This window comes from Scyliorhinus torazame, chromosome 3 (genome assembly GCF_047496885.1).
Source record: "Scyliorhinus torazame isolate Kashiwa2021f chromosome 3, sScyTor2.1, whole genome shotgun sequence".
NCBI lineage: Eukaryota > Metazoa > Chordata > Chondrichthyes > Carcharhiniformes > Scyliorhinidae > Scyliorhinus > Scyliorhinus torazame.
In genome coordinates this window covers 132,329,290-132,351,777 of record NC_092709.1, presented here as the reverse complement: position 1 = coordinate 132,351,777, position 22,488 = coordinate 132,329,290, and the positions used below count along the sequence as shown (strand labels likewise).

Below are 22,488 nucleotides of genomic sequence, written 5' to 3'. Positions count from 1 at the left end.
AGGGCATGTTCCTGTGCTGTATTGTTCTTTGAATGACGACCGACCACAAAAAGACCCAGTTCACTGTAGTTACTTCTTGTACGGGAGGAAGTCTTTTCCTAATATTCAAGTATAAAGCTGTCCACAAAAAGGTGCTGACATCCATGCTCACCAGAAAGGCTGGATGGATGAAGTCGGTTTGAAGAAATGGATCAAAGAAGTGTGGACTTTGAGACCAGGAGGACAACGCAAAGAAAAATGCTTGCTCATCTGGTTATTGTTCATATCCCACTTGTCGATAATATAATCCATGATTTAAGATCAATCAACACTAATATGGCAGTTAATCCGGGTGATCTTACAAGTGTTGTTCAGCCTTTGCATGTGTGTATAAATAAACCTCTCGGGGAAGTATCCGAAAAATAACAATTAGATGCTGGAAAACAAGAAAACCGTCACTTAAGGCCGAAATGCAAGAACCCACACTAGCAACCTTGTATCAATAGGTCTTGGTTATGTGGAATGAACTTGATCCCAATATTGCCAAAAAGTAACTTCTAAAAACTGGAATATCAAATACGCTCAGTGATAATGAGGACGATTAATTCAGGAGTGGTGATACTAAAGTTACCGGTGACCTGCCTATAATGATGAAGATGGCAAGTAAGATCCTTACAATGACATGACACAACTAAGTGTATTGGGATGATAGTGATCAGTGTGATTTCAAAGATTTCAATGTGAAGTGTTAGCTACACTTATATTTTATGTCGGATGAAATTTGTATATAGTCTGCAATGCTATAAAACAAATAAATATTAGAGCATTCTGAGGACTTCTTTAGTTTTGTTGGTTTTTACTTCAGTCCATTTTTAGCCTAAATCAAGTACACATGTCAATCCCTCAAAACATTACCTGTCCAAAATCAATCCCCTGACAGAGGGGGAAAAAAACCTGAGGCAGGATTCTCCGCCCGCCGCATCACATTTCCGTTTCATCCCGCCGGCAGGATGCTCCGTTTCGCTGGCTGGTCAATGGAGTTTCCCATTGTGGGGCAGCTCCACGCCATCGGGAAACCCCCGGGCTGCCAGCAAAACAGAGCATCCCACTGGCGGAGAACCCAGCCCCGGTCTCAAAAATTGGACTTTTACATGAGTATATACAGTAGGTCATTACAGTGCACAATTACTTTGTCCACAAACTCTGAACAATTCTTTAAGAAGCTATTTCTGCATATTTTCTCAGGTCAAGGACAGTGTTGAGTTGATGTAATTTTCACAGTTCTACATTAGAAGTATACAAAGCCAATTTTGGCATCGAAATTAAGAGGAACAAGTACAGTTAAAAATGATATACGTAACAAAAATATAAAATTACTGCTGACTGCATTATTTTAACAGTGCTGGAATGTTGCTAACTTGGAAAACTATGTGCAACGGTTGTATGGAAGACATTGATAGAACAGTGACAATAGGATTGTGGAAGCTAGCTGAAAGGAGTGCTACGGGCAAGATTTCTGTATCCGGTCATTCTTGCTTTAATCAACAGCAAACTAATATGGCAGCTTTCAGAATAGTCTAAAATCGACCTCAGATAAAATTTAAGGAATTCACCAAAACATCTTACTTTTTGATTTCATCCTCCACAGAACTGACACCATGTGCTTGAGGATTGAGAAATTTGTGAGTTGCACTTCCAAAATCACACAGTACATAGTTTCCGTTATCATTTAACAAAATATTTTCAACCTAAAAAATAATTGAAAGACAAGAAACTATTAGAAAGTCACCACTATTATTACAAGTAAATATAATTCAAAGAGACCAACTGGCAAGTTCAGCTCAAAATGAATCTCAAAGTTTGCCTACCTTGTAATATCTATTTTAAAATTAAAACATATTCTATTATAATTTAATGCAGGTCAACTGGTTAATTGTGGAGCCAACATTCACAACATATGGATGGATTAGTACTTTGCACTAGTATTATCTGTGAATTCAGTAGTATTGCAAAAACATGCAACATACCTACTTCACAGTGAGTCTTACCTTGAGATCTCGATGAATGATTGGAGTTTTGCACTGATGAAGCCTTGCAACTGCCTCACAGGTATCACAGAAAATTTGTAGAACTTCTGTTTCAGAAAAACCAGTCTGCAACCTCTGGTTCATTTTGTTCACCACTTGTCCCGCTGTCAAATAAAGACCATGAAATGGTTTTTGCTTGTGCAAAACTAGTAGTTTCAATTTTAGAACAGTAGGACAAAGAAGCAAATATGTATACAGTTTTAATACACATAAGAGTTTGAAAAGGTCTTTGGATGAGCAAACGTTGCTACACAGTGTCGTGTTGTTCACCCTGGGGTAACACGGATTGCACACGATGCAATTAACTGATCAAGTAGACACCAAACGAAGGCGTTGGTTCAATATAAGATTTATTGAACCGTTAAGTATTCTCCGACTTGAGTTTGACTCTCCTGCTAATCTAACTATAGTAACTCAACAAACGAACCAGTCTGCTCTAATCCATGCGGTGGGTGTGATGCTTCCCTGATCTGCTCCTGTCTCTCTGAGTACCGCCTATGAAAAGAGAAAGAGCATGTGTGCCCTGTCCTTTTATATGGGTAGCCCCTTTGTGGTAATGTCACCTGTGTGTGTCTTGACTGCCCATTGGTCATCTCCTATCTTACTGACCTATTGGCTGAATGTCTGTGTGTCATGATGTCTCTGGTGCTCCCTCTAGTGTTTATCTAGTCTAAGTGTATTTACATTAGCCCCTTGTGTATTTACAGTGTCCTAGTGTATCTACATTAACCCCTTGTGTATTTACAGTGATGTATATCATCACACACAACAGTTGCATTTTAATGATTTTAGCACATTGATTGTCATGTAAAATTCCAATGCATTGAAGTCATAAGTCTGTAAATGTTCCCAAATCTGAAATGCTCAATTCTGACACTTGAATTACCTAAACTGAAAAGTATTTAATTTCCAGTACTGGCACACCTTACTTTAATGAGCATAAGATTGCAATACAATGGTAGACATTTAAAATGCATTAAGGGCTGTTCTTTGCATAGAAAACATTATTTCTATCCCATCCTACTGAGCTTGTACAATTATCTAATGTGCAGGTCCAAGCTAGTTTGACGTCTGACAATTCAAGTTTGAACATTAACTTAAATTTTTTTTTTTTTTTTTAAATCAGCAAATGAATTTGCCACGGCTGGCACTATGAAAAGTAACAAATTAAACAAAGTCCACAAGACTCCTAGGTTGTGAAATTTCTCTATTAGTCCAGTTACTTGGTGACTCATGAGGTAGTTCAGATCAAAGAGCACAACTAAGGCAATTGAAGGAAAATAGTGAAATCCACGGCATGTGTGCATCATGCAGCTGTAAAAGGCAAAATATTTTAGAGGCAGGCAATTTAAAATAACAGCAAAATACCGCGGATGCTGGAAATCTGATATAAAAACAAAATGCTGGGTAAATTCAGCAGGTCTGGCAGCATTTGTTGAGAGAAACAGTGTTAACGTTGAGTCTAAATGACCCTTCTATAGAACTATACTCTTACCTCGGCAATATTCCATTAGAATAAGCACTTCCCAAACATTATCACTGATTGACGTAATGCCACAATCCAAGTAACCGACAATATTTTTATGCCCTGAGAGTTCATTCTGAAAGAAAAGCATAAGAGAATTAGTTACAAAAACATATATCGGACTGGGAGTGACAATTAGTGACGGATTGGCAGTGGGGTGATGTGGGCGTGCATGCACCTCAAGTCTGGGTCTTTATAGTAGTTACCCAGAAGTTATAAGAGGTTTCAATTATTAGACGTTTTGTTGGGTAACTACACAGCTGGAACCATTTGCGATTTACATTGAATTTTCAGATGGTTCCCAGCACAAAAGCAATTGCCCAGAGGAAGTTTGCATTTTTGGGCAATTGCTGTGTAAACCCTTACCTGGAGAGTTCGGAGAGGGATCCCCAACACCTATTTTGGGTACCCCCTGACAAAATCAGACACTGGGGAGCTCAGAAGTTACGGCCCATAGTAAAGTGTTGGTCCATGTTAACTTCTTATATTCCAATGGTTAAAACTTGTTACAGTGCACAGTGGCAAACATTCTGAATTAACATTCAGCTCTTCACAACTGACACCATGATTCATAATCTAGCACAAGGTAATAAGTTGACATTTCTTTGACTTGTTTTAAAGCTCTTTAATAAAATTAATTTGGGCACACTAAATCCACCCATTAGTGACCACCAAATTTCATGGTAGTAATCTCACTCAAAGACTCAAAATAGTGAATGTGGTAATGGTACAAAAAGAGATACTGCGTTTAAAATTGAAATTGGTAACAGGGTACTTCACTTTACATATGTTCAGTACTAAATAGGTTTTACGCTGAAAAAAATCTCAACGGTATTCCATTCTCCACCAATGTGACTCAAATTTTAGAGCGCCAAAATTTAGTAAAGCACTACTTTGGCTCAGAAATTACAGATGTTGCAACTTGGATTTTTATTTTTTCACTGTTCAAATGGTCTTATTTTTGTGACTTGTATTGCTGAAAATGCAAATTGAAAAAGCATGATCAATGGGATAATTAGGACTTTCTGAACATCAGCTCCAATGGTTTGCAGTCTTGCATTGCATTAAAACTCCAGCAATTGTACACCCTATGGACAGGATACAAGGTATTAACGGTAAAGGTCTGATATATTTTGATAATCTCTTGTCAGTTAAAAGAGGTATGTTAAAGTGAATTTGACCTCTTGGTTATAGTAATGTTGGATTAGAATAAAAGCATTACACAAGTGAGTGAATTTGACACTGGAGAAGCTTATGAAGAATGCGCTTATTTAATTTCATTCTAGAACCTGAGATAACGGAGTGTGATCCAGATTCTGCTCTGAAACAGGCCCCTTTTAAAGATTAGAACGTGGGTCTGGTCAGCACTGCGGTAGTGGTTAGCACTGCTGCCTCAGCGCCAGGGATCCAGGTTCAATTCCGGCCTTGGATGACTGTGTGGAGTTTGCACGTTCTTCCAGTGTCTGCGTGAGTTTCCTCTGGGTGTTGCAGCATCCACCCACAGTTCAAAGATGTGCAGGTTAGGTGGGGTTATGGGGCTAGGGCAGAGGAGTAGGCATTAGGGTGCTTTTTCGGAGGGTCAGAGCAGGCTCCATTGGTCGAATGACCTCCTTTTGCACTGTCGGGATTCTATGATTCACTGGCCCTTAACACCTGAAATTTGGTTGAGATTACAGAAGCTACAATGAATATGCAGCCCAGAAACAGGCTGTTTAGCCCAATGTGTTTTGTTTCACACAAGCCTCCTCCCAACCTAGTTCATTTTATTCCATCAATAAATGCTTCTATTCTCTTTTCCCTCCTGTGCTCACCAGCTTCTCCCTAATTGCACTTATTATACTCACCTCAACCACTCCCATGGCAGTAAGTTCCACATTCTAATCAGTTTCTCTATAAAGAAGCTTCACATGTCAGTCAAGTAAGAGGTGAGACTGCCCGGAGCGGCTCAGGAACTTTAGCTAACGTGACATTTAGATTTAGATTTATTGTCACAAGCAAAGCGGTACCGTGAAAGTATTGTTCTGCATACAGTCTAGGCAGATAGTTCCATACATGAAAAACATAGCACATACGATAAATACACAATGTAAATACATAGACAGCGGGTGAAACATAGGTAACCCAATGAGGCACCGCAAAAGAAAGGCTGGCAGGATCTGTTCTCTAGAATGGTCATATGGACTTGAAGCATTAATTGTGTTTCTCTCCCCTCAGATGCTGCTGCATTTATCCAGAATTCTTTTTTTTTTCAAATTTCCAGCATATTTTGCTTTCATTAGGTCTGTCAGTTCTGATCAATCCTCTGCCAGAACACTTCTGTATCCATTGATGTTTATAAGATTGAGATCTTACTGAAATATACAAGATCATGAGAGGGCTTGACAGCATGGATGCTGAAAGGATATTTTCCTTTGTGGCAGAGACCAGAACTAGAGGGCACGGTTTATAAATAGGTGGTCTCCCATTTAAGACGGGAATGAAAGAATTTGTTTTTTTCCAGGAGGCGGAGAGTCTGTGGAACCCTCTTCCAGTAGTGGCATGTTCAATTAATATTTTTAATGCAGCTGTAGATAAATTCTTGACATACAAGGGAGTCAAAAGATTTTTAAGACTGGTTTTGGATATGGGCATCGCTTGCTAGACCAGTATTTATTGTCCATCCATAATTGCCCTCAAGAAGATTGTGGTGAGCTGCCCTCTTGAATCGCTTCAGTTTCGTGACATAGGTGTTAAGGAGTGAGTCCCAGCAACAGTGAAGGAATAGCGATACATTTCCAAGGTGGTGGTGGTGCCATGTGTCTGCTGCCCTTGTCCTTCCAAATTGTAAATCGGGAGCAAGCTGGATAGTGGCTTGAGGCCACTTTGAAGCGGCTGAATGGTCCACTCCAGCTCCTGATTCATATGTCCCCTTATCCATGTTGTCGCCCAGTCCTGATGCTACCCAATGTTGCATATTCACATGTTAGACCATTGTTTAGGCAATAAAATAAAAGCAAAATACTTTGGCTGCTGGAGATCGGAAATAAAAACACCAAGTAGTGGAAAAACTCAGCAGGTCTGGCAACATTTGTGGAGAGAGGAGAGTTAGTGCTTCAGGTCCATATGATTCTTCTTCAGAACTGTAGGGGTAGAAGTGTGATTGGTTTTATGCCATTGAAAAAGATGTGTTGGTGGGGGGAGGGGGATATCAGCTGAAACAAAAGGGAAAGTCAAAATAGGCTAGAGGGCAGGGGAGATTCAATATGTTGTGGAACAAAAGGCAAAGGGACTGGTAATCCTAGTAAAGAAACAATGCATTAATCCAGAGTAGGTGTTAATAGCTGAATAAAGGTCAGCTATGTCTGAAAGCAAAAACATGAAAACAGGATACAAACTGGAAATTGGGGAGTAAAATATTCAAAATGGAGGAGAGTAAAATATTTTAAATGGAAGAAAAAGTTCATGGTCTGACGTTTTGAGTCCAGAAAGCTGTAATCTGCTTAATTGGAAGTTGAGATCCTGGTCCTCCAGCTTCCATTGGACTTTTCCAGCAGGCCCAAAGCCAGAAATGTGAGCACAAGAGCAAGATGGTGAATTGCGATGGCAAGCGACTAGAAGGTCTGGGTCATGCCTGTGGATGACACAAAGTGGCCACCTAGTCTGCGTTTGGTCTCCTCAATGCAGGGGAAATTGCATTAGGAGCAGTGACTACCGTAGACTGAATTGAAAGATGTAGAAGCAAATTACTGCTTTGCCTAGGAGAAGTGTTTAAAGTTTTGGACATGAGAAGAGGGAAGGTAAAGAGACCTCCTGCAATTGAATGGGAAGGTGCCATGGGAAGGGAATGATAGAGGAGCGGACCAGGCTATTGTGGATCAAACAGACTCTCTGGAATGTTGACAGGGCGGGAGAGGGGAAGACCTGTTTAGAGGTGGCAGCATGCTGAAGGTGGCAGAAATGGAAGAGGATCTTTTGAATACGAGAGTGTGGTGGAGTGGAAAGTGAGGACAATTGTGGTTCTGACAAGAGGGGGGAGGGGCGAGTACAGACATGCAGGAAATGGGTCAGACATTGTCAAGGGGACTTATCAGGGTGGGGGGAGGGCACAACACAGAGAGTCATCAATGTACTGTAAGAAATGAGAGGCCGAGCATTCCCCTCCCCCTCAAGAAGGACAGGAACATGAAATATTCCACATATTCCACAAAAGAACAGAGCATAGCTAGGGCCCACGTGGGTTCCCATAACCACACCAATTGTATGGAGGAAGGGAGACGAGTTGTTTGGGCAAATTGATTTTGATGAGGAAAACATCATCAGGAAACCTGTAGGTTATTCATTGTTTGGCAAACCTTTGTAAAAGGCAATTATATAAAGAAACACTATTTTGGAGGGTTACTGGTGAACACATTTTCAAATCAAAAAATGACAACTCTTCTGAAAATAAAATATTTCAACTCCATTAGTTTTTAATACTGTAGCATGAAATCATTGTTTAGTAGTTGAGAATATTGATATACACAATACATTTAACCAACACAGTAATCAAATGTAGTAAACAGGTCTGGCTGTTGAAAGAGTTTCCACTACATAAAAGGTGGTAATCAATGTCAATATTGAAAAATAGTCCATTCTTTAGAGAAAGTTTTGAAAGAACAATGATTACGTTTTGCTATTGGTGGCATCCAAAACTTGAATTGTGAGATTAATAACTCAGTGCTCAACTTGCTTACAAATAGTGTGCATTAACCAAATGCATCAATGTCAAATTCCCTCAGTGAATTAACACAACTGCTTAATCAGTAATCAGGTGTTGCCATTGGATGAAGGTTGACTATTGATGGAGCATGTGCCGTTAGCGACAGCCATCTTTGTTGGGGGTAATGGTGGAACCTGACCTTCTGCTCAGCCAGCGCTTGATCCTTGGTCGGGAAGCATCTCCCCGTGGAATGGCCAGCGCATTCCCTCCTCCGGCGCCTGGTCAAAATCCCCCCCCCCCCGATTTCGGCCCCGCGGCCCACGTGACACTGACGTCTGACATCATGCCATCAGTGACGCGCTCCCAACCACCAATCAGGGAAACCTCAGCCCCAGTGAAGACCAATCAGGGTCTGGCAGTGCAATTTAAACACACCAATGAGGTAAAGACCAGTGACGTCATGGGTATATGAACTAAACGTGTGAACATCGCTCTCCCTCTTGCTTTGGGAACAGCTAAAGAAATAGAACTGTGCCGCACCTTTGGGTGCTGAATAAAGCCATTGAAGTTTAACAACTGAACTCGACTCTCTGTGGAAACGAAGAGATCTAACAACTATTCTATAAGAAATCAAATGATTCCCTCCCAAGTGCAATGGGTTCAACTAATGTCCTTTAGGGAAGGATATCGTCCACCCTTACCTGATCTAGATATGTGACTTCAGACCTACAGCAATGTGGATCTGGTGCTGAGGAGTAAGCTAAAGAGAAACACTTGGGTAAGAGTGAGATTTAGATTAGTAACGTAGAAAAGCAAGGAACAATCTAAAGTAGAATGTCTAAATTGGTAAAGGATTATTTCAACGGGACAAGTGATCTAGCCAGGTTAAAATAGAATCAAAGATTGACAGGAAAAATAGTAATGGAATAATGAGTAAACTTTAAAGAGGAGATGTTTAAGACAAATATTTGGTTATTTCCAAGAACAGTGAAAGGTAAGGGGATCAAAGTCAGGGCTGTCTGGATGAAGAAGAAGATGGAGGATATGAAGGGGGAAAAAAGGGTCTGATGCACGTCAGGTTAATTAATCAAGTGAGACCCAGTCCAAATGCAATAAGTTGAGAGGGGATGTGAAAAGGAAAATAAGACTGACTACGGGAGAATATGAAAATAGAAAAGCAGTTAACATAAAAGAGAAGCCGAAAATCTTGTAAATAGTAAAATAGTTAAGAAGTGGGGTGAGGCTGATTAGGGATAAAGAGGGAGATAGATGCTTAGAGGTGCAGGACATGGCAGAGGGTACAAGCAGATGCATTGAGAGATACAAGTTAATTCAGGAGATCCAGAACAAATGTTATGTCATGCTTGACGAATTGGATTGTTTTTTTTGATGAAGTAACAGAGAAGATTGATTAAGGATGTTGTCCATATGGATTTTAAGAAAGCTTTCAACAAAGTTACACACAAAAAGCTGGCTAACAAAACTGAGGTGGAATAGGAGGGTTCTTGGCAACTTGGACGAAAGAATTGGCTTAAGGACAGAAAACAGCACGTTTTGGTAAATGGTTGTTTTTTGGATGCAGGATGGTAGATAGTGGTGTTTTCCAAGCTTATACATAAATGATTTGGGCATTGGAAAAAAAAATTCAGATTATATCAAAATTGGAGGTAGAGCAAACAGTTAGGATGATACCAACTGACTGCAACAAGACACGGAATGGCTAGCAGAGTTGGGAGACAAATGGTGAATGGAATTTAGTACAGTCAAGTGCGAGGTGAAATATTTTGGCAGAAGGGATAAGGAAAGGCAAGATAAACTTAATGACACAGTTCTAAAGAGTGTGAAGGACGAATGGACCGAGAATTAATATGCATAGGTCTTTGAAGGTGGTAAGACTTATTGAGAGTGGTCAGCAAAACATATGGGATCTTGGACTTCAGGGGTAGAGATATGGAGTACAAAATCAGGGAAGTTATACTGAACTTGTGTAAAGCTCTGGTTCAGCCAGAACTAGAGTATTGTATCCAGTTCTGGGGCTGAATTGTCCGCCGTCAGGATTCTCCATTTTGCCAGCAGTCCTGGGGTTTCCCGACAGCATGGGGCTACCCCACAATGGGAAACCCCATTGACCAGCCGGCGAAACGGCGAATCCCGACGGCGTGCCGCACCGGGACGGAGAAATCCACCCATGGTCTCCACACTCAAATAAGGATGTAAAGGCCCTTGAGTGTGCACACAGGACACAGAATGGTTACAGAGGTGAAGGATTTTAGCTGCAAGGTTCGGTTGGAGAAGCTGAGGTTATTCTCCTGGGAGCAGAGGTGATTGAGCGAACATTTAATTGACAAAGAAAAGCAGTTCCCATTAGCTGATGGTACAAGGATCGGGGAAGCAGATTTAAGGTTTGAGCAAGAGATGCAGGAAGTGATGTGAAGAGGACTTTTTTTATTCTGCCTACGAGGATGGTAAAAGCAGAGACAATGAATTATTTCTAAAGGAAACTAAATGTACAACTTGAGGCCAAAAAATCTTCAGGGCTAAGGGTATAGATCAGGTGAATGGGACTGAATGGCAGAGAGCCAGTACGGACTTGGTGGGCTGGATTGCCTCCTTCTGTGTCATAATAACTACAACTCCAACAAAGACTCGACTAGTCTCATTTTAAAATTTTGCTCATCAACCACTATACCAGAACTTTACCTACAATCATCTCCTAAAAAGACTAAAGTGATTTAGTATAAATGGAGATTTAAAAGTAGCCTTCCAGAATTCATCACAAATTACATTTTTGATTTACAATTTGTGAATCCAAATCAAAATCTGCTTACCATAATAGTAACTTCCCTTTTACAGATGTTCAGGTCATGTGCATCATTAACATACATGCGTTTCAGGGCACAACGCACTCCACCATGAGTTCGAGCCAAGAACACCAAGGAGAATCCACCTAGAACATTTTAAGAAAAGATTATAATGAAACTCAAAGCAATTATTTATTTCTGACCAAAAACATCTCATCAATTGCACAAATTTAAAAATCCACCACCCCCCCTCCCCCGCCCCCAACCCCAAAATCCCTTGATTTTCTGTCCTGCAAATATCTGTCCAACTTTTCCTCAAATACATTCAATGATCCAGCCCCCCAGGGTAGAGGATTCCAAATACTAATGACTATCAATCCCCTCAGGATCTGTGCTTTTGAATAAGATCACCCTGCATTCTTCTAAACTCCAAAGAATGTAGGCCCAACTTATCAACCTTTCTTCACAGGCCCTTTATTCCAGGAATCAACCTAGTATGAACCTCCTCTGGTCTGCTAACATAATTATATATTTTTTAAAATAAAGAAACCAAAACTGTACACAGTACTCCAGACGTGTCTCAACGTCCAATACAACAACAGGATGCTTAAAAATGGTAGAAAGTAGAGTATGAGTGAAAGCTAGCTAGTTGTATAAAACAGAAAGTAAGAGTTTTTACATGTATTTAAAGGGAGGCTGACCAACGATAAACCTAGTGTAGATCCTCAAGAAAGAGTCTGGGTAATCATGGAAATGGCAGAGACAGTGAACAAGTATTTTTTGTCTGGTATCATTACAAAAGAAAATTTCCCAAAAGTACTTGAAAATGAAAACATGAATGCGAAGGAGAAACAATCATGAGAGAAAAGGTGATTGGAAACTATTAGACCTAAAGACTGACAAGTACATTAGACCAAAGTCTGTTTTCTAGGGTCTTAAAACATCTATATAGGGAGGTTCACTGTTTTAATTGCTTTTATTTACTTTTCTTTGTATAAAATTAGGAAGATTTAACAATAGAATCCACTAGCTTCTTACCAGTGTTTATAGGAATTAGTAAAAACTTAGTCTACAACAGAAACAGAAGCTCCACAATGTTCTAGTCATTTTTTAAACAAGAAATATCTTGGGCGGGATTCTCCATCCCGCTGTACCTGTTGTCTGGTGCGGCGTGTCCCTGCCGGCAGCGGCATCCTCCGTCCCGCCAGCCGGCCAATGTGGCAATGTGGTTTCCCATTGTGAGCACCTCCATACCGTCAGAAAATCCATGGGCATGGGTGCGCTGCCAGCGAAGCGGAGGATCCGTCGACGGAGAATCCAAACTCTTGGATTTATATAGTACCGTTAATGTAATAAGACATCCTAAACACTTCACAGGAACATTGTCAAACATGATTTGGCACTGAGCCAGAGTGATACGAGGTAGATTTTCAGGAGTGTGTAAAGAATGAAAGAGGCGGAGGCGCTAAGGGGAATTTCAGAACTTGGTAGCTGAAGCAGGCCACCAGTGATGGATAGATTAAAATTTGGAACGTTCAAGGGGAACATGTCTATAAGTTTTTCTTTCAAGATTTACAATGAAAACAGTCTGAACTAAGCCTACAGCCATGACATGGTCTATCACTCACTCCTGTTCTCATGTGGAGGTTCATAGGTTTGAGACAACTGGTCATATGAAGTATAAATACCAATGTAGACTAGCTAAATTAAACAACAATGTAGGAGTTGCAATTTTCATGCAATTCCTATGGAACAGTACTCCTCCATGATGATCATGCATTGGAGGATGCTTGGAGGGAAAGAACATAGACACTCTGGGTAAGGAAATTGGTCAGGCATGCCTCGCTGACTGAACCAGCCAAGTCTTCAGTATAGCTGTTAAGACTGGAGCTGCACAAGATCAATACAAGTAATCCTCTTAATCTCATCCTCGCCAATGTATTCATCACAGACAAAACGATTAAGAATCGGTAGGAATCACCACCAGAAAGCTTCTTTTCCAGAGTGTGAACATCCTCCTGTGGGCAGAGTGGCACTGTGCAATCATTGCATAAAGTCAGATAACTGAGAGAAATTTAGCAGCTCAAAATTGAAGTGGCACATTTGGATGAGAAAAAATGCGTGGAGGCTTAAATGAAGCATAAAGATCGGTATAGATTGACCAGGCTGAATAACCCTATGTATTATGATCCAGCAGATGTAAATCAAATCGCAAAAGGGAAAACTGGCAAACAGATCACAACTCTTTTTTTGTATTCTGGCCCAGGGAAGGCAAGTTTACTTAATTCAGAAGCCACAAATTCCAGTAACACGTTTGGAATTTTAGGCATTAAATTAAAACATTTATTAACAAAAGAAAACAAACACATTGAATTTACAGTGTTAAAATTAGTCTTACAAAACATTCCACCAACAAGACTTCCTAATTGGTACGACTGAAATAAACTCCCACCAGGCAACAATCCCTTATAGATGTTTAACTATAAAAATTCCAGTAACGTTACCCCAAGGCAAAGCTACTGTCACTTTAGTGAGGACCACCACACAAATCTCTTACTCCCTTCATCCACTCTGTTGTGGAACTTCAAACATCAGGCTGCTTTGTTGCATCCTCCAGAGTTTTCTGGCTTTAACTGGGTAGCTAATCTTTTCGAGCCTAAAGTTGTTGCTCGAGGGGGTCTGAGCCACCATCAAAACAAAGCTCTCAAACTCTCACCTTAAATATTCCTTTTCCTCTTTCACCTGGATTCCATTGTTCTTAGCTTCTCTTAGAAACTTAACTCCCAGAATAGAAAAATATTTCCATGTCCTTGCTTTGTTTATTCAACATTTGTCAGCTGTAAAATACTTTCAACTTCATTTTGAAATTTAACAATTGAAAAAAACAAACAACCCCTTCCTCATCTCCGAATTAAAATTTCTACCTTCTGATTGCTTACAGAAAATTCACTTGGTCAACCTACTTCAAATGCATGTCTTGCACACCTACAATCCTTTGAAGTCCTAAATCTTGTAGACAATCAGTCCCCAGCTTAATTATGTTCACACAAGCCTGCTTCACAGAATAGCATTATAACCCCGAAAAATATTAAATATGCTATCACGACACATGACATATATCCTAAACAATTGTATGCATTAGTTGCCTGTTGCCTGGATGAATGCAGATCCAACAACACTGAAGCAGCTGAATGCCATCTGAAACAAAGCAGTCCATTTGGTCAGCCGTCCATTCACAGTGCTGCACAGTGGCAACAGTGTATACCAGCGAAAAGATGCGTGACAGCAATTCAGCATAGCTACTTCAACAGCACTTTCCAAATCTACAACCTCTACCATCCAGAAGGATATGAACATCAGACACATGGGATCACCATAAGTTCCTCTCCATGTCTCAGCATCCTGATTTCCTTGGAACTGTATTGCTGTTCCTTCACTGCTTGCTGCTGGGTCAGAATTCTGGAATTCCCTGACAGGATCTACTCCATACAGACTGCAGCAGTTCAAGGCAGCAACACACCACCCACCACCTCCTCAAGCACAATTTATGCTGGCCTTTCCAGGACGGCAACTTCAAAGAACAAATTAAAATTGTTCAATTATATCCACTCCACGGGAAACAAAAATAAATGCAACTTGTCCATATGTTATCCCATCAGCTTCAGCTCATCATCAGCCAGGTGATGGAAGGTGTCAAAGCCATCAAATAACACTTACTCACTATTAACTCATTACACACTCCTCAGTTCAGGTTCTACCAGTGAGACTATGCTCCAAACCTCAGCATACTTTTGATCCAAAGTGCAGCACTGGAGGGTCAGCCGAGATTTTGTGTTCATGTCTCTCAAGTGATATTTCACCCCACTAACTCTGATGTTGCCCACAAATTCCTCTATGATTAAAAAGACATGACCTCATGATCATATTAACAAAAAAAATATAAGCAGTAGGTTGTATAGCCCATTGAGCATGCATCGCCATTCAATAAGATTGTGATTGGTTGATTGATCTATCACCTTAATTCCACTTTTCTACCCAACCCTGAGTCCCTTAAAAGTCCAAAAATCCATCTCACCTGGATTTACTCACTGATGGAGCAGCATAAACCTCTGGAATAGGGAACTCCAAAAATTCAAGCTCTCAAAGAAAATAAATTCTCAACTCAACTTTAAATAACCCGGTATCCTGAGACTACATCCCCTAGTTTTAGTCCATCTAACCAGGGATATTACCTCAGCGCCTATGCTGTTAAGTCCGCTTAGAAAAGCTTCAAGGTGATCACCTATCATTCTTCCAGAACTCCAGAAGGTATAAGCTCAATCTACTCAGCCTATCATGGGAAAACCTTTTCATCCCAGGAATAAATCTAATGAATCTCACTGCAACGCCCCCCCCCCCCCCCCCCCCGCCCCACCCCCCCCCACCCCCACCACGGCAGATGCCCTTTCTTAGATAAGACAACCTCAGCTGTGCTCAATGGTTCTACATGTGATCTTACCAAAGCCTTGTACAGATGTAGGAAGACTTCTTTACCATTTTACTTCAACCTCCATGCAATGAAGGACAACATGGCATTTCATTATCAATTGCTATACCTGCATGCCAACTTGGTGCTTCTTTGGATGACACTAAATCCCTTTGGATACCCAACATTTAAAAGTTTCTCACCATTTAAAACATATTTCACTCTTCTATTATTTCTCCCATAATGAATAACCCTCAGTTCACCACCCATACTGCATCTGATGTTACATCCACTCATTTAACCTATGCATATCCATTTGCAGCCATTGTGACCTCCACACAGGTGTGCCCCACCCAGTTTTGTATCATTAGCAAACTTGGGGCACATTACTAGTGGTTTCTTCATCCAAATAATTGATTTTAAATAGCGAAGCCCCAGCACTGATCCTTGCAGCATTCTACTAGTTACAGCCTACCTACTTGAAAATATCCCATTTATCCCCACTGTTCTCCCAACAGCCAGCGGGAGATAGAGGAGCAGATAGGTAGACAGATTTTGGAAAAGAGTAAAAACAACAGGGTTGCGGTGATGGGAGACTTCAACTTCCCCAATATTGACTGGGACTCACTTAGTGCCAAGGGCTTAGACGGGGCGGAGTTTGTAAGGAGCATCCAGGAGGGCTTCTTAAAACAATATGTGGACAGTCCAACTAGGGAAGGGGCGGTACTGGACCTGGTATTGGGGAATGATCCCGGCCAGGTGGTAGATGTTTCAGTAGGGGAGCATTTCGGGAACAGTGACCACAATTCAGTAAGTTTTAAAGTGCTGGTGGACAAGGATAAGAGTGGTCCTTGGATGAATGTGCTAAATTGGGGGAAGGCTAATTATAACAATATTAGGCGGGAACTGAAGACCATAGATTGGAGGCGGATGTTTGAGGGCAAATCAACATCTGACATGTGGGAGGCTTTCAAGTGTCAGTTGAAAGGAATTCAGGACCGGCATGTTCCTGTGAGGAAGAAGGATAAATAGGGCAATTTTCAGGAACCTTGGATAACAAGAGATATTGTAGGCCTCGTCAAAAAGAAAAAGGAGGCATTTGTCAGGGCTAAAAGGCTGGGAACAGACAAAGCCTGTGTGGAATATAAGGAAAGTAGGAAGGAACTTAAGCAAGCAGTCAAGAGGGCTAGAAGGGGTCACGAAAAGCCATTGGCAAATAGGGTTAAGGAAAATCCCAAGTCTTTTTACACGTACATAAAAAGCAAGAGGGTAGCAAGGGACAGGGTTGGCCCACGGAAGGATAGGCAAGGGAATCTATGTGTGGAGCCAGAGGAAATGGGCGAGGTACTAAATGAATACTTTGCATCAGTATTCACCAAAGAGAAGAAATTGGTAGATGTTGAGTCTGGAGAACGGTGTGTAGATAGCCTGGGTCACATTGAGATCCAAAAAGACGAGGTGTTGGGTGTCTTAAAAAATATTAAGGTAGATACGTCCCCAGGGCCTGATGGTATCTACCCCTGAATACTGAAGGAGGCTGGAGAGGTGTGGTGGTATGTATTAGGGGTCATGTGGGACCTGTGAAGCCGAGATGCTATTGGCTGACAGATCCTGGTTGGATCTGCCGACTTTTGGCTCCGCCCTGAAGGCGGAGTATAAGAACCCGAGCTTCTCCCCGCAGCTTCATTCTGTTGCTGAGCTGCTGGGGACAAGCATCGCTTAATAAAGCATGGATCGACTTCATCACTTCTCGTCTCTCGTAAGTCATTGTGCGCTACAAGAGGAAATTGCTGAGGCCTTGACAAAAATCCTCACTGTCTTCAGGTGATGTCCCGGAGGACTGGAGAATAGTCAATGTTGTTCCTCTGTTTAAGAAGGGTAGCAAGGATAATCCCGGGAACTACAGGCCGGTGAGCCTTACTTCAGTGGTAGGGAAATTACTGGAGAGAATTCTTCGAGACAGGATCTACTCCCATTTGGAAGCAAATGGACGTAGTAGTGAGAGGCAGCACGGTTTTGTGAAGGGGAGGTCGTGTCTCACTAACTTGATAAGAGTTTTTCGAGGAGGTCACCAAGATGATTGATGCAGGTAGGGCAGTGGATGTTGTCTATATGGACTTCAGTAAGGCCTTTGACAAGGTCCCTCATGGTAGACTAGTACAAAAGGTGAAGTCACACGGGATCAGGGGTGAGCTGGCAAGGTGGATACAGAACTGGCTAGGTCATAGAAGGCAGAGAGTAGCAATGGAAGGATGCTTTTGGGGATCAGTGCTGGGACCTTTGCTGTTTGTAGTATATATAAATGATTTGGAGGAAAATGTAACTGGTCTGATTAGTAAGTCTGCAGAAGACACAAAGGTTGGTGGAATTGCGGATAGCAATGAGGACTGTCAGAGGATACAGCAGGATTTAGATTGTTTGGAGACTTGGGCGGAGAGATGGCAGATGGAGTTTAATCCGGACAAATGTGAGGTAATGCATTTTGGAAGGTCTAATGCAGGTAGGGAATATACAGTGAATGGTAGAACCCTCAAGAGTATTGTAAGTCAGAGAGATCTAGGAGTACAGGTCCACAGGTCACTGAAAGGGGCAACACAGGTGGAGAAGGTAGTCAAGAAGGCATACGGCATGCTTGCCTTCATTGGCCGGGGCATTGAGTATAAGAATTGGCAAGTCATGTTGCAGCTGTGTAGAACCTTAGTTAGGCCACACTTGGAGTTTAGTGTTCAATTCTGGTCGCCACACTATCGGGAGGATGTGGAGGCTTTAGAGAGGGTGCAGAAGAGATTTACCAGAATGTTGCCTGGTATTGAAGGCATTAGCTATGAGGAGCGGTTGAATAAACTCTGTTTGTTCTCACTGGAACGAAGGAGGTTGAGGGGCGACCTGATAGAGGTCTACAAAATTATGAGGGGCTTAGACAGAGTGGATAGTCAGAGGCTTTTTCCCGGGGTAGAGGGGTCAATTACTAGGGGGCATAGGTTTAAGGTGAGAGGGGCAAGGTTTAGAGTAGATGTACGAGGCAAGTTTTTTTTACACAGAGGGTAGTGGGTGCCTGGAACTCGCTACCGGAGGAGGTGGTGGAAGCAGGGACGATAGTGACATTTAAGGGGCATCTTGATAAATACATGAATAGGATGGGAATAGAGGGATACGGACCCAGGAAGTGTAGAAGATTGTAGTTTAGGCGGGCAGCATGATTGGCACGGGCTTGGAGGGCCAAAGGGCCTGTTCCTATGCTGTACATTTCTTTGTTCGCTGCCTGCCCCTCAACCAATTGACTAGCCATGCCGAACCCCAACTCCATGAGCCACTTTCTTGTGTATTCACCTTCTGCATGCCACCTTTTGGAATGCCTTTTGGAAATAACGGCATATAATTTGTTGGTTCCCCTTTATTTACCCTACTCATTAAATCCTCAAAAATCTTGTCAAATACGACTGCCCTTTTGTAAAACCACATTGATTTAGATTTTGTATGATAATGCTATGATTTTCTTTAGTGCACAATAAAGACTTACTTGATAATAGATTTCAGCATGTCTGGAGGCTGATGTCAGGATGACTGACCTGTATTTCTCAGTTTTATATCTCCTTCCTTTCTTGAACAGTGGTTTTCCACCTGCTAACTTCCAATCCAATGGGACTTTCCAGAATAAAGGAATTTTGGAAAGTCATAACTGGTGTATCTACTATCTCTGCAGTTACCTCTTTCAGGACCTTGTGCTGTGGATGATTTGCTCCAAGGTGATCAGATTTTAATCCCTTAAATTTCTACAATAGTTTTTCTCTGCTGAAATCAATTACTTCAGGTCCTCACTTATTTGCTTCTATGTTGCCCTCTATTTCTGGTATGAAACCGAGTTTGCTACTATGGAAACAGACAAAATATTTGTTCAATGTCTTTGTCATTTCTTCATTCTTCATAATTTCTCCTGCCTCTGCCTCCAAGGGATCAAACATTAATTTTAGCTACTCTCTTTATTTTTACTTATTTTAAAAGCTCTTAAAATCTATTTTCATGTTCCTAGCTAGTTTACTCTGATATTCTATTTTTACCCTCATCAATATATTTACTAGGTTCTGAAGCACTCCCAATCCTCAGGTTTACTAAAATACCTGGCAATGTTATAAGCAGCTTCTGTTATTCTAAAGCTCTTAATGCGCCACGGATAGATCTTTCTCGCTGAGTTTTTGTTTTTCAATGAATGTAATTTGGAACATTTTGAATTGTTTCTCGTTTCCAACTCTTATTTACCCTATTTTACTCAATCAATCTTAAACCAGCTCTCGATTCATACCTATGTATTTAGCTTAAATTTTAAGACCCTTGTTTGTGATTGGAGTATGTTACTTTCAAACTTATATTATGATCACTGGTTCCCAGGAGATCTTTTGCTATGAGATTACTAATTAATCCTGTCTCATTACACAGTAAATCTAAAATAGCTTTAAGCCTGGTTGGTTTTAATACTGCTTCAGGAAACAGTCAAGAAAAAGATGCTACAAAATATCTCCTACAGCACCCTTGCCAATTTGATTGGTTGAATCTATATGAAGGTGAAAGTCTCCCACACTTTAAAAAAATATTTTATTAAACATTTTCCATTTACAATAAGTTTTCTAATAAAGCCAACATCACAAACCGTGGATGTAACACAGAATATTGTAATAAAAACACAACCAACTGTGCACCTCATCCACAAAAGAGAAGTAAAACCCAACACCCCCCCCCCCCCCCCCAACCAATCAACTGACTAATTCTTTACAGTAGGCAATGAATGGTTGGTTGCCACCACAAGTAGAACTCCTTAACCAACGCCCTGACTGTGTACTTGACTTCCATTAGATCACCCAACCACGCCAAGGTGCTGGGTGGAGTAGATGACCTCCTCCACAGCAGAACTCAGCTCTGTGCAATCAACGAGACTAAGGCGAGGACATGCCTTCACCCCCGGTGATACCCTGAAAATGGCCAAAGGACAAGGCTCCATTTCAATATTCAGAATCACTGACATAGCACTAAAGGAGGGGTCCCAAAAGCCCACCAGCTTCGGACACAACCACAACACGCGTGTAGTTGGCCGGTCCCCCCTGCACATCGCTCCCACCTGTCCTCCTCTACGCCCCTGATAAGCCTGTCTTAGCCTTGGGCAGATGAGCCTTATGCACTACCTTCAGCTGCATTAGGCTGAGCTGTGCACTGAAGATGTGGAGTTCAACCTATGAAGGGCCTCATTTCATACCATCACCCACGACAAGCCCCAACTCCTCCACCCACTTCATTCTCACCCCATCCACAGGAACGGATTCCTCTGACAGGATCCGCCCATAGATGCCAGACGTGCTGCCCTCCGACCCCACTATAGAAAAGATCCTCTCCATCAGAAACAGCGGCGGTGCCATAGGAAAAGTCAGGAATGCCCTGCACAGAATGTAAAATTCCGCATCTGGGGATACCTGAACGAGTTTGATCCCAAAAGTCCAAACTTCACCGACACTTCATCTAAGCTGGCAAACTGTCCCTCCACAAACCGGCGTAGCCATTAAATTAACCAAATCTAGAGTGACCATGCACCTGCACAACACCTGAAGCATGCAAATTCCTGGATTTCCTCCAAACGAGAGCACATTTGGATATTCCATTGAGGACATTGACAACGAAGAGCAACATAAACCGAGATGTTATGAACAACAGAAAAATCATAAAATAACTTCCTTGCTAAGACTCTGCCACATTGAGACAACCAACATTCCTCTTGCATAATATCTGCAACATATATTAGAGATTAGAGAGGCTAAGATTATAAGGGCGATTTCATAGACACGTTCAAAACTATGAGGGATTTTGATAATGATAAAGAGAAACCATCTCCACTGGTACAAGACAGATTTAAAAATTAATTGGCAAAAAAAAAAAAAGGGGGGGGTGGGGATAAGGAGGATAATCTCTTTATACAGAACAAATTATGACCTGGAAAGCATTGCTTAAAAGCGTCTCTTGCTCTTTTCAAGTACCATGCCCCATGGGGGTGTTTATGTTAATCTGGTTCTAGAGGAGTGGATCATCTTCATAATGGACCAACAGTTATCTTCAAAAAGTGATTGATTATGCTAGCACAGTGTACGTCCAACTTTTTTTCCGGGGACCCATCTTTACCAACCGGCCAACCTTCGCGACCCACTCCGGCCCACCATTTTCTCTTACCTTGTTTGCTGCTGACAAAAATGGAGGAAATGGTTTTGGGTCCCTTTGGCCCTCATACACCCTCCTTCAATGGAACTTGTTGGATGAAGGTGAAGCCTTCTGGTGTCAGAAAGTATGGAGTCTCCATCTGTCTAAAGTTCTGAATTTTTTTCCTGTAAAATTTTATCAAATAAAACCCCCCCCCCGAACTTGTTAAAAAAAGAGTGAAATAAAAGAAAAAAATGAATAAAACCCCCCCGAACTTGCAACAACAAAAAAAAAATCAATAAAATAAATGAAAAAAATAAAAATTAAATGAATAAAATAAATCAATAAAAACCACTACAGAACTTGTAAAAAAAAGCTAGAACCGTTTTTAAAAATGCCGGCCACACTGCGCATGGGTGCCCGATTACCGGCGCACATGCGCACGAGCGCCTATCATTGTACGCGCATGCGCAAAGCGGCCGGATTTTTAGAATATATTTTTTAACATGTTCGCGGCCGCTTGCAGCCGGTGTTATGAAAAGCCGGCTGCTGCGCGGGGATTTGCACGATCGCGAGCGCCACGGACACCCGCCCGCGACCCAACCATGGGTCGCGCCCCGGACTTTGAAGAACACTGTACTAGCATATAGGTACAAAACATGGTGAAAATTGGTATTTTTAAATGCAACAATACTGCTTTATATCCCCATCCAAGAAACTCCATCCTTCCATGCCCAAACTATTCTCTTTGTCCCTCTCATATCATCCCCATCCCACTT

General features: G+C 41.5%; 1 protein-coding gene across 6 annotated transcripts in view; it reads right to left on the bottom strand.

The window, feature by feature from the left end:
• bmp2k (BMP2 inducible kinase) overlaps positions 1–22,488 on the bottom strand; it is a 192,648-nt gene that overhangs the window by 93,300 nt on the left and 76,860 nt on the right. For 5 of the 6 annotated variants that reach the window (XM_072496221.1, XM_072496223.1, XM_072496225.1 and 2 more), the window contains 4 exons: positions 11,098–11,216; positions 3,562–3,667; positions 2,028–2,170; positions 1,606–1,727 (listed from right to left, as the gene is read on the bottom strand). In XM_072496221.1, coding sequence (XP_072352322.1) covers positions 1,606–1,727; positions 2,028–2,170; positions 3,562–3,667; positions 11,098–11,216 — 490 coding nt within the window. Of the gene's footprint in view, positions 1–1,605; positions 1,728–2,027; positions 2,171–3,561; positions 3,668–11,097; positions 11,217–15,665; positions 15,744–22,488 lie in introns of those variants that run through there. The other variant, XM_072496226.1, reaches the window with a different exon arrangement.